This window comes from Cryptotermes secundus, unplaced genomic scaffold, assembly GCF_002891405.2.
Source record: "Cryptotermes secundus unplaced genomic scaffold, Csec_1.0 scaffold417, whole genome shotgun sequence".
NCBI lineage: Eukaryota > Metazoa > Arthropoda > Insecta > Blattodea > Kalotermitidae > Cryptotermes > Cryptotermes secundus.
This window is the reverse complement of record NW_019739949.1, coordinates 1606469-1619021: the sequence shown is the minus strand read 5'-3', so window position 1 is coordinate 1619021 and position 12553 is coordinate 1606469. Positions and strand designations below refer to the sequence as shown.

General features: G+C 40.6%; 1 protein-coding gene across 2 annotated transcripts in view; it reads left to right on the top strand.

Moving 5' to 3' along the window:
* Positions 1–12553, top strand: part of LOC111872113 (ethanolaminephosphotransferase 1) — a 72645-nt gene that overhangs the window by 48107 nt on the left and 11985 nt on the right. For both annotated transcript variants that reach the window (XM_023865687.2, XM_023865686.2), the window contains exon 7: positions 6498–6689. In XM_023865687.2, coding sequence (XP_023721455.1) covers positions 6498–6689 — 192 coding nt within the window. The remainder of the gene's footprint in view (positions 1–6497; positions 6690–12553) is intronic.

The following is a 12553-nucleotide window of genomic DNA, read 5'->3' as shown; positions in this document are numbered from 1 at the left end:
CCTACACAATAAGCTGTTCACTTTATCTTCAATAGTCTTCACTTATTCGCAGTACAATATGGGAGCTATACCAGTGTCACTGTATTACACACTCCCAATACCTTCTCACACTATCGCCTCTAATCACACGTTCCGGTCTTCTTCACCTTCACGATTCACTCTTTAAAGCTGAACTTGGCGACTGCTGCAATTCAACTGAACTCCTTAGGCATTCCAATTCTCATATAAACCTTCAGCCAGACAGTGGAAAACGCTCCTTGCTTCCCTGTTGCGTAATCACCGTGTTTACAGGCATTGCTCGGCAACGCTTCCGAGAGTTGTTTATTGCTGTGTAGTGACCGCAGTGTCCCCTGTTACATCACTGCAGCAATGGCTGCCTGACACAGTTGCTTTACTGTTACGTCACCGTGGGGGATGGGGTGTTTACCGAGTGTTGCGTAATGATGGAAGGAGTGGGTGTATGTGGTGTCACTCTAGAGACTGCAGAGTTCACATGACCCCTACTTCCTGTTGCCCCATCCATGTCCCACTGCTCTCTTCTAAAGGTTGTTCATCCCGAACAGCCTAACAGTACATCCCCGTTCCTTTTTCTTCCCGTTGTCCGTTCTCCAACTGCTACATCTGCTCCCTTCTTATGGTTGCTCATCTCGAGCAGCTCCATGATAAGGCAAGCCGGTCCAGGTGTACTACCAACATTCTCAGCCTATTCTTCTGGATTCAGTATACCACATCATTTATCCGGGTTACAACTTTGTAAGGACCTTCCCACGAGGATTGAAGTTTAGGTGATTTCCATTTCCTGCAGGCTGGGCAAGAAAGTCAAACTCTGTCGCTCTCGTGGTAACCTGTGGCGTTGGCCAGTTTATCATACCAAGTTTTCATCCAGTCACTGGCGAGCTTCAGGTGTTGTCGGGCATAATTGTGGATGCCGTGTAGATGATCCACCAAATCTGCTGCATAATCGGTTGTGGGTAGTTCTTTGTCTGGGGGTACCCCAAAAAGCAGGTCTCAGGGCAGTTGGAGTTCTTGTCCGAACACTAGGCTAGCAGGGGTCAAGCCCATAGTGTCATGAGTGGATGCCCTGTAAGCTGGGAGAAAGAAGGGTAACCTCTCATCCCAGTCCCTCTGGTGGGATGCAACGACCTTCCACAAGTGCTCCTCGATGGTCTTAATGTAGTGTTCCACCATGCCGTCTGACTGTGGGTGCAGGGGTGTGGTGCGCATCTTGCCCACTCCCAGGCGTTGCAAAACTTCTTGTAGCAGATACTCCAAATTACAGCCTTGGTCACTTTGCAACTCCCGAGGTATGCCAAAGCGGCAGAAGACGTTGGCAACCAGTGAAAAAGTAAAGTAAAGCTATTCCTGTAACAGGCCATGAAGGCCCGTAGGGTTGTGAGACGTTGAGGGTCTCACATTATCTAGACAATCGGCTCAAAGATGGCGGTACTTCCGCTATTGTTGACGCCTCCTGAATGGGAATGGCGTACACTTCCAGCCACTTCGTTGTGTTCTGCTACGGTCTCGAACTGTCACCGGAACACGCTCCACATTGAACTGCCGTTAAATGTCGTGGCCAAGCTGTGCCCACGTTGACTGTGGGTGTGATTCTTCACTCCATCCTCATCTGTACTACTTCCAACCAGGCCTGGAACTCGCGTTTGGTTTCTTCAATTGCCTCACAGGTTTTCGTTAGTTCTTCCTGGAAATTTCTTATCCATGTATCGAGGGACACTTCTGCCATCCGTAATTTTTCTTGTGTCTTTTTAATCCTCTCAGTTCCGACTGGAGAATCCGTTTACCATGTTCAAAGATCTCAAAAATGTTTTCAATTCTATGTTGGACTGTCTCATCCAACTCTGACCTCATAGATCGCATTGCAGCCTTCTATATATATAATGTTTATGCAGACATATATATATATACATACACAGTGGCTGATGTGGTGTTCGGAGATCCGTTGTTATGTTGTATGTTACTTAATATTTGAGACCTGGAAGTACGTATAATATACCATTGGTAACTATTATTGAATTACTTAGTGATTGTTTATGGTATTGATTGAATTATTATGGTTATGTAGTTTACTTACTATTTGACAGGCAACTTTCTTGTGTAAATGTCTGATCTAACAGAGAGATAGATTACAACTGATTTGGGATGTGTGTCATTATGGAATGCTGTGTTGGTGGGGGAGGGGGGTGGAGGTGTGGTGAATGTAGGATGAGTGTAAGGCAGTGTTTATATTTGGTAGGTTGCAATTATTGTGTCAAATATTGGGTTAAATGTTTCGGTAAAATTGTCGTTCAACTGGATGTTTTGCTTGCTGATTTCGTATATATGAAATCTTTCATAGTAACCTTCGCCCTTTCTTTCCGATGTACAAAATGTCCATAGTTTAATCTATTGTTCAATATTCGTGGATAGTGTCTGCTATGTACTGGGCAAATTTGGAATTTGGTCCACCATTCTTTATGTCTCTTATGTGTTCTTTAAATCTAATTTTGAATGTACGCCCAGTTTGTCCTATATATTTCTGTGTACATTTTGCACACTGTAATTGGTATACTCCGCTTAAGTTAAATTTACCATTCGTATTTTCATGCATTCTCACTAAGTGTTTGATATTGTTACTAGTTATAAATGAGATACAAACTTCAATATTCTTAAATAATTTACTAAATGTTCTAGTTTCGGGCCTGAAAAAGGTAAAGGTGGTCCAAATTTTCTTGTGCGTATTGTTCTTTACATAGGGTTTCTATATTTGCTGTATGGTGTCTTGTGGGTAATTATTATTAAGTATTGTTCTAATAATGTTTTCTTCATTGTTTTTGTTGCTGTGTGAAAGTGGATATTTATTCATGCAATTGATGAGGAAATTTATTGCGGCTCTTTTATGTTCATACGGATGGCATGAGTCATTGTGAATAAGTCGGTAGTTGTGGGTTTCCTATAAATTCCAAATTGAAAATTATTATGTGTTTTTTCGATGGATCTAGAAAGTTGATTTTGTTGTTTATTTTTCCATAGTAAATTTAATTTTGGGGTGTATCTTGTTGAATTCGCACAAAGTGTTATCAGTATTAGTTATATGAGCATTATAGATGATTAAACTATCGACATATTTGTAATCTTTTATTTGGAATTTTTATCAAAATGTCAATAATTGCTGTGTGCCCAAGTTATAGTAAAAAAAAAAAGATATAATATATATAAGATTTGAGGTTTTCACGGTGGTGACTATGAAGAAAGCAGTCTTGTGGGATGTGGCACTGTGTAGATGTGGTGTTAACTGACATTTCAGAGGAATGTATCGCCTCCATCTTCAGGGTAGATGGAAAAATAAATAATCCGCAAGCGAAGAGACTGTGAGAACTGGTACAAGCAGACTTCAGTTCCGCCATCACAGGCATCAACCAACCCCAGAAGTTCATTTTTCATAGCACTTGAATTGATATCCTGGTTGTGCTACTGCATAGTGGATTGACAAATGTTAGCATTGTGAAAAGGGATATTTTCCATCACAGTGACACTGCCTGGATCTAATTTTGACAGAATTTTCCCACACCACTCCTGAAACATGTCACCATTCCTGTTTTCTTGGTAGTCCCCCCTCTCCTTTTATTCAGAAAGTAGTAATCTTCATGCCAGAAGTCTATCAATACTGCCATTGTGGAAAATAATTAGCCTCTCACCTCCAATATTCTACGATAATATAGAGGCCTAATTCTAAATTGATGCACTGACCTTAAATAACATCCCCCACAAAATAATTTAATCTGTACCAGTGACAGCATTCAACTTCTTTCTCTTTTGAAACTTGACCCTTGTATCTAGCAGAAGTATCTAAAAAGTTGTACTGAAGAAGTGAAAATCGCCATCACTGTTGACAGATGCCAGCACTTTATATATTGTAGGTGGTTCATTTGCATAAAAAAATACTTGCCTTAGAACAGATAGCTGTTTTAACAAAATCATCATGTCTGAGTACACTCCTTCTTTCTACCTTCCTTACTGGGAGTTGTTAGTTTGCTGGAGTCTTATTCTTTACACAGATCAAAAATACTTGGCACAGAAACACCCATGAATTTTGACGTCAGTTCAGACAATTTGCACTTTCCTGAAAACTCATCAGACACATTGCAATAGTTTGTTTTTCACCACCCTTGAAAGGCTTCTTATGCTTTTCAGTTGATGGACCTGTGACTGCTTCCACCATGAAAAAACCATGGGCAGATTGTTGTTTCATCAGAGCAGACTGTCATAATTGTTATACCTATATGTACAATTCTAAGAACTGACAAAATCAGTTATTATTATGTTATTGGAAATATATTATTTTAATAGTATCCGATTTATCTACATTTTAGAACCATGCATTGAAATAAACAATCAGATGAGGAGCTATATTTTTAATATTTCATGCTCAGTGATGATGGTACTTCATCCAGTGGTGTATCCAGACCTTTTAGAACCATATTCATATGCTGACATAGGATTAAATTTACAGTGAACAGACTCTTCCATCTTTCTCCAGTAATTTCTAGTTACTCCCACTCACAAAGCAATGCCCTTTTTGTGTATGTCATTTCATTTCTTTTGAGATTAGTAGAAGTGTCTTTTGGGATGTCCAAACTTAACAGTGAGGTGTTGTGTTTATGTATGTACTGTATTTTAGCAGCAGTAAGAGACTTATTAGTTTTTTGCTGCTGTAAAAATTATGAAGGTTATGTGGAAAGTAAAGATACAAAATCCAGAAAATATTTGCAAAGCATTCTTTTCTTGAATTGACTGATACATAGTACTTTTACAACACCTTTATTTATTTTTCAACTTAGTCAGCATTGATTGCAATGCACTTAGTGAGCCTGAAACGAGTTTTTTTTATTCCAGTGTAATAGAAATCCTCTTAGCCATGTCATCACTGTGTCTTGAACCTCATCATTGTCCGAAGGATTCTTTCCAGGCAGACTTTCCTTCAATTCAGAAAAGAAGTGATAGTTGCTTGGTGCAAGGTCTGGGCTGTGGGTGGATGGGCCAATACTTCCCACTTGAAAGGCTGCAACAACTGCGTGGTGTGAGCAGTGTATGGACGGGTGTTATTGTGCATTAAGCTGACTCCTTGTGTCAGCATTCCTCTCCGCTTGTTTTGAATAGCCCAGAACAGTTTCTTCAGCATCTGGCAGTAAGCAGCAGCATTGATGATGTATCCTTGAGGAAAGAATTTTGTAAGAAGTGGCTCCTTCCTGTCCCAGAAGATGGTTGCCATGATTTTTTGGTTTTATGGTGATTTTGTTTTCTGTTGGTGAGTCTGTGTGGCAGCATTGAATTGATTGTTGCCTATTCTCAGGTGTGTGATGAGATGCCCAAGTTTCATCTCCCGTCCAGAAAGTCGTCACCTTGATCCCCGTAATGCGCAAGGAATGCCTGCACCACAGCCACTCAGTTTTTCTTGTGATCATCTGCCAACGTTTTCGGCACCCAACGTGCGCACAGTTCCCGACAGCCAAATCTTTTTGTAACAAGTTATGGAGAACAGTTCTTGACACTTCTGGACATTGTTGGTGAAGTTCATCGATGGTTAAACGTCTGTCAGCACGAACGTTTTCATAAATTTTTTAGATGATTTTATCAGCAACAACAGATGGCCTTCCACTCCTTGTTTCATCATGAACATCACTTCCCGCTTCAAATTCACAACACCATTTTGCCTATTCAGATCTTTCATGTTCGCTGTAAACAGAAACAAGTTGGTAATGAATTTCAGCAGCAGTTTATCCTTTCACGTGTGTGTGTGTGCGCTTAAATGTCTGATGTGTAAATTTTTCAGTACTGCACATCCTTCTCCCCCTCAAACCACTGTTTGGGAAAAAATGCTACTATGTTGTAATTTTTGCAATCTGGTTTCTACGTGTGAAGTCCCTGATTCAGATCGTGTGAATGCCAAGTTAGTATCAAGTTAGTATGCTGAAATCTTTCTGTACCCTTCATCCTGGCATTTGCCTGGAGGGACTGAGGAAAACAATAAAAAAACTCAGGGTAGCTAATGGTTTGGTGAAGATTAGAATTGAGCACCCTGTGAATATGAGTGAAGAGTATAACTGCTATGCCAAGCTGCTCAGTATTTAAAGTGTTAATGTAACCACATCATTATCATTGGCAGAGCAACTGATTTTGAGCCATAGCCTTCGTTAGAAGGTTCTGCCAGATTACAGTCCGGTTCCCACTTCTTTGGATTTCATGACAATAATTTCTTTACCGAGCAAGGATGTCAGCCTTGTGTCCTGCTCCTTATCTGGAGGACCGGGTCTCTGTACTTATGTCCCCCAGTGACAGAGTGGCCCATTTATACCGCTAGGTACTGGGTCCCCTTTTTGTTGCCTTCTACAACTTGCGGGGCTATGGTGGAGGTATTCTAACCCACGTCCACACAAGGAAATGTAACCATATATATAGATGTAATATTTGATTACTTTCTGATAGGCTTTGTTTTTCTGCAGTGTCGACTGATAGTGTCTCAAATGTCATCAGTGCATTGTGATCTGTTCAACTGGCTGATAATACCAGTTGGCCTTGTCACAGCTGTCTCTCTAATGTTACCATCCACCACTGGAGCCTCCGCTGAGCTGTCCATGCTGTATGCTCTGGCAGTCATCACTACAGTGGCACATGTGCATTATGGAACTTGTGTGGTATGTGCTAGTTATATTAACATATATGCTATTAAATGCCAAAACTTAAAATTGGACACGATCCTGAGGCAGGTCAGACCTGTTGTCAGCCTCATTTCATCCTTATGTCCTCTCTCTTCCTACCTGGTTTGTAGAGTAGCTGCCTTCTAAGAGAGTTTCTCTTAAATATTCTGTATTTCTTGTTTCCCTACCAACTCTTCATGTTCAGCAAGTCAGGTGTAATTCGTGAATTTTCTATGTGCCAACATGGCTACTATTAAGATTATGAGCTTCAGGAATGTGACTCTCTGTAGTCTGATAGGTACCTTCATTTTGGAGCAACCTGCTGCTGCCATCTTTGGGGCAGAAGAAAGTTCCTTAGAATTGTTGATTCCTGTCTACTAAACTTCTCAGTGTCACATCTCAGAACATTCATTGCTGTGAGAATCTCATATCACATATAAGAATATTGTATTTAAAACTGATTTTGGTTTGTCATACACAATTTACATCATGAAACTGATGGATTTCCCCAGTTCCCATTCAGTAGACTTAAACTTAAACTTAAAATATAAAGATGTTGTCTCCTGGAAGTTCAAGCATATATGCAATTTTCAAGTGATAACATTAAGAGTTAGGTCTGCAGTACTATGAGCCCATATGGCACAAAAACATTTTTAGAACTTCTTTTCACGATGAGGTCACTGGATTTTTTCAATTGGCCTAATCCTTCCAGCCGCACTCAGCCTCAACCTCTAACAGAAATGAGTACCAGGAATTAATTAAATAATTTTCCTGGGGAGTAAAGCGCGGCCGGCGCGTAAGGCTGACACCCTTACCACCATCTGTGAGCCGATAGTCTTGATAATGTGGGACCCTCAACGTCTCACAACCCTATGGGCCTTCATGGCCTGTTACAGGGATAGCTTTCCTTCCCCCCCCTACCACAAAATGCTGCTGTTAAGTGAGTTGCCTCCTGCTTCATATTTGAGAGGCCTATCTTCAAATGTTGGCCCAGAGAACAGATGTCTTGATTGCTTTCCCGTGGTTTTCCTCAGTCTCTCTAGGCATATAGCAGTGTACTGCCTCAAATTTGGCCCTCAGTATCTTTTCGGTTTATCATTCAGTAGGCATCCTGTCATTTGATGCTATATAGTCTGAGATGCTGGAAGCATCGATGAATGCACACCTTTTGTAATGCTATATGTAACAAGACTGTATTGTCCTTCATGCCATCTCACAGCGTGTAATTTCTTCAATCTATGATGACAAAATTTGGACCCCATCAATAGTATCTTTATTTTTAATTGTCCAGTGTATTCGAGTTGTTGAATGTAATTATACAGGGTTATTCAAAAAGAATGAACCGATTTTATTAAAGGAAAGTAATACAAAACTCCAGCCAAGTTACAAGTATTCTACTCACAATCAACTTTTATTTCCTGTCTTACAAGTGTTCAATGTGACCACCACCTGCAGCACGGGCAGCATCAATGCGATAAGAGAATTCCTCCCAGGCGCGTATCAGCATATCACGATGCACTGAGTTAATCGCTGTTGTTATTCGATGTTTAAGGTCATCGGGCTAGTGGGTAATGGTGGAACATAAATGTGATCTTTTACATATCCCCACAAGAAGAAATCACACGTGGTGAGGTCTGAGGATCTCGCAGCCCAAGCACAAAGACCAAGGTCTTTGGCCCCCTTCCGACCAATCCATTGCTGGGGCACTTTTTCATTTAAAAAATCTCGGGCCATCAGATGCCAATGGGGCGGTGCTCCATCTTGTTGAAAAATGAAGTCATGCAAATCTGCTTGCAGTGAAGTGAAGAGCCAGTTTTGGACCATATCAAGATAGTTTTTTCCTGTAACAGTGTTTCCTTCAAAGAAAAAGGGACCATAAACCTTGTCCTGAGACACAGCACAGAAGACGTTCACCTTAGGGGAATCTCTTTCATGCTCAACTGTTTCATGTGGGTGCTCTGTTCCCCAAATACACGTACGCACATTGTGATGATTGACTGTGCCGCTCAAGTGAAAAGTCGCTTCATCACTAAAAATTAAACGTGAAATGAAGGTTTCGTCTTCCATCATCTCCAGCATCAAATCGCAAAATTCCATCCGCTTCCTTTTGTCGTCATTGGTAAGTGCCTGAACGAGCTGCAGTCTCTATGGTTTCAAATGTAGACGTACTGTTAGCACACGCCAGACAGTGGATTGAGGGATCACAAGCTCACGGCTAGCTCGATTTATTGACTTCCATGGGCTGCTCTCAAATGCAGCATGGATTCTCCCCACTTGTTCCTCCAAGAGTCATGGTTGTCCTGGCCTCTTTCCTTTACACAGACACCCACTCTCTTGAAACTGTCGAATGTTCTTAGGACAGGGCGGATTAATGCCGGATCGCCTTCGAAAAGCATGCTGCACCGTGACAACCAAATTTGTTTTCGCGAACTCGAGAACGCAGAACGCCTTTTGCTGAGGACTCGCCATTCCGAGGGTAAATGAACAACTGAACGTTGCCAGAAGAACGATGCGACTTTAGCGCCCCTGTGGCAGCCATTCACAACTTAGATAACTCCTCTTTCAAATGGTCACTGACTCATTCCATGACGATGCTTGAGAACTGAAGCAATGCGTCATTAAATCAGTTCATTCTTTTTGAATAACCCTGTACATTCTTTTGTGGTCACTGACAGAAACATGTGGTTTTCATGTAAATTGTCTGTTAAGTGGCTGAATTTAACCAGACTCGGAATTTATTACAATTATTGACTTTTTGTGTATTATCCATCGTCCAGTTTTTTATATAAAACATTTCAGAGTCTGGACTCTGTCTCCATCCGTAGTCTGGACATCTTAACATGTAGACCTTATTGGAATTTATTGACATATTGTAGTAACAGTAGCCCCTGTCAAGATTCATGAAAATCTGTTGAGTGGTTTTCAAGTTGTTACATACAAATAAATGGCCAGGCAGAAATGCAGATTATAGGCACAGTTTTTCCTGCTTTATAGGCAAAGTTTGATATTCGGTTTTCACTGGAAAAATTAACAACTTAAAGTTCAGTACACACAAATTCAGTAAAAATTGTAATAATGGCAACCATCATACAATGTAATGCCACAAGCTTTGTGGTGGTACATTGTGTGTAAAAAATATTTGTAAATATTCTAAAGTTCCTTGTATCCAACTTGTTCCCTGTTGATGGTTTTTGGAATGCTGGCTCTGTTTGTAGTGCAGTTGGTCTTTGACTGAAGTCCCTAACCCTGATTGAACCTTCTCAATTTCTGTTGTGTGTGAATTACTGTACAGAAAGTGTGCAACCTTTTCTTTCTTCCCAGATCCTACAAAAATTATGAAAATCATAATTTGGATCTAACACCCACAAATTATTTTATTATATAAAAATAAATTTAAATGAAGAAACATCAAATAAAATATGTTATCAGTTTTTTGCCACCTATTTCCTGTGTTCTTGCTATTATCCAGTACCTGGCTGAACCATTTTTTCTTGTTCATCCATAAAACTTTTCTTTAAGTTTTAATTCTACCTAGGTAAGTCAATAAGTAAGTTACAAATGGATATAGAACTTAAACAAATAAGAGGACTGATCTGAAAAATGCTTTTATTTCTCCATATAATCTCCCTGTACATTGAGGCACTTGTCCCATCATTTCACGAGCCCCTGAAAACCAGCAGCATAAAATTCTTTAGGCTGCTGTCAGAACCAGGCGGTAACTGGGATCATGAACGCATACTGCTCACCGCATTCCAGCCTCGAAGACAAACCGTAAATGCCAGCTCCTACTATAACATACTCAGGAAACTTCATAAGGCCATTCAACAGAAGAGACCAGGACTCCTCACCAAAGGCACGTTGCTCTTGCATGACAACGCGTGTCCCCATACTGCCAACAAAGACAAATGAGATGCTGCGAAATTTCAAGTGGGAAGTCCTCGAGCATCGTCCATATAGCCTCGACCTTGCTCCAAGCGACTTCCATTTGTTCAGCCCTCTTAAACATTTCGGCTGAACATTTTCCCAAAGGTGAAGCTGTAGATAGGGAAGTCATTGCCTGGTCTGATGATCAGATGGATTTGGAAAATGTAGAAGAAACTGTGAGTGAAGAATCCAGCAATGAAATGTTGGAAAGTGAGAGCGAGAGTGAAACAAGTGTTATGTGTGTTGATGGGTGGGAAGATGTGATGATGGGGGACAAGAAACCCAAGGTATATCCACATTTTAACCTTGTACCAGATTCAGAGCCCATGAATTATTTTAGTTTATTTTTCAATGACGAGGTTTTGAATAACTTTGTTATAGAGACAAACAGGTATGCGAGACACAAAATTTTGGTACTTTAGCTTAGCCCGGGAACCATTCAGAGTAGCTGGTCTGATGTGTCTGTTTCTGAAATGAAGTCATTTTTAGGTCTAATTATAAATATGGGCCTGATGCCATTATCCTAGTGAGTGGGCAACACAGATACCATTTTTTGGTGATCTAATGTTTAGAGTTCGCTTTTTGCAGATATTTTGGATGATTCATGTGGAAAATGATACCACCGAGGAAAGCAGTCAGGCCATGAAAAGAACAAGGAAAGTACATGGGGTAATAGAATGTATAGAGAAACAGTTCCAGAAATATTTTCTGCCAGGTAAAAACATTGCAATAGATGAATCAACAGTTGAGTTCAAGAGCAAAGTGATTGTCAAAACTTATAATCCAAAAAAAACTACAAAGTGGGGCATCAGACTATTTGTATTAGCTGAGACTGACACTGGTTATGTTCACAGTACAATTCCATATTACGGAACATGTGTAACTTGCCATACTGAGGAAAACCATTCACTTCAAGAATAGTTCTTTCCTTCATGGACAGACTAGATCTCAGTGTGTCTGGTGGTAAAGGCTACCGCCTTTTCACTGACAGATATTATAGTAGTGTTCAATTGGCTCAAGAATTGAACAGTCGAAAATGCCACACAACAGGCACTATTATTGCTGGTAGAGGTCGCAGTCCAAAACCACTTGAGGAAGGGGGCCATGAAGCAAATGAAGAGGGGGACACTCCTACAGAAGAAGGAATGCCCTGCTAATGGGCTGGAAAGACAAGAGGGTGGTTCTCATGATGTCTACATATCATGACACATCAATGGACAAAATAGTGACCATTCAGACAGGGGGCAGCAGAAAGAAATTCAAGAGCCAATGTGTACTTGAGTATATAAAGCAAATGGGTGGTGTAGATCGCATGATCATTACTGCGCAACATGTGCTTTCATTCGTATATCTCTGTGGTGGAGAATGCTCTTTTTATGGTGCCTCGAAGTGTGCACTGTAAATTCATATATTTTGTGCAGCAGCCATTAAGTACACATGGGAGTGAAACAAATGTCACACGTCAAGTATCGATGAGCTCTTGTTGAAAATCTAGCAGGCTGTGTGTGCAATCCAAGAAAGGAGGTCACATCCAGGGTCGGCTGAGAGAGAACAGGGACTAAATACACTGCCTCAGCTCTAACTTTATGGAAAAACGAAACACAAAGACTGCATTGTGTGCGGCAATCAGAAGGTCAAGGGAGCCAGAAAAGAAACACATTTCTGTTGTAAGACGTGCACAAATCAACTGGTGATGTGTCCTGGGGAATGTTTCGAAAGATATCACACTCTCAAGAACTGCAAAAAGTTTTAGTATATAACCCATAGTTTATCGGGTTTTTTGTTTGTGTACATAGAAGTGTGAGAGTTATAAGAGGAAAGGAATATGCATATATTTTATACTAGAGAACTGCAGACAATTTGAGCCAGTAAAACACTACAACCTCTCTCCACACTTGATGTCATACACCACTGCAAGGCAGAGAATTTGTCTTCTT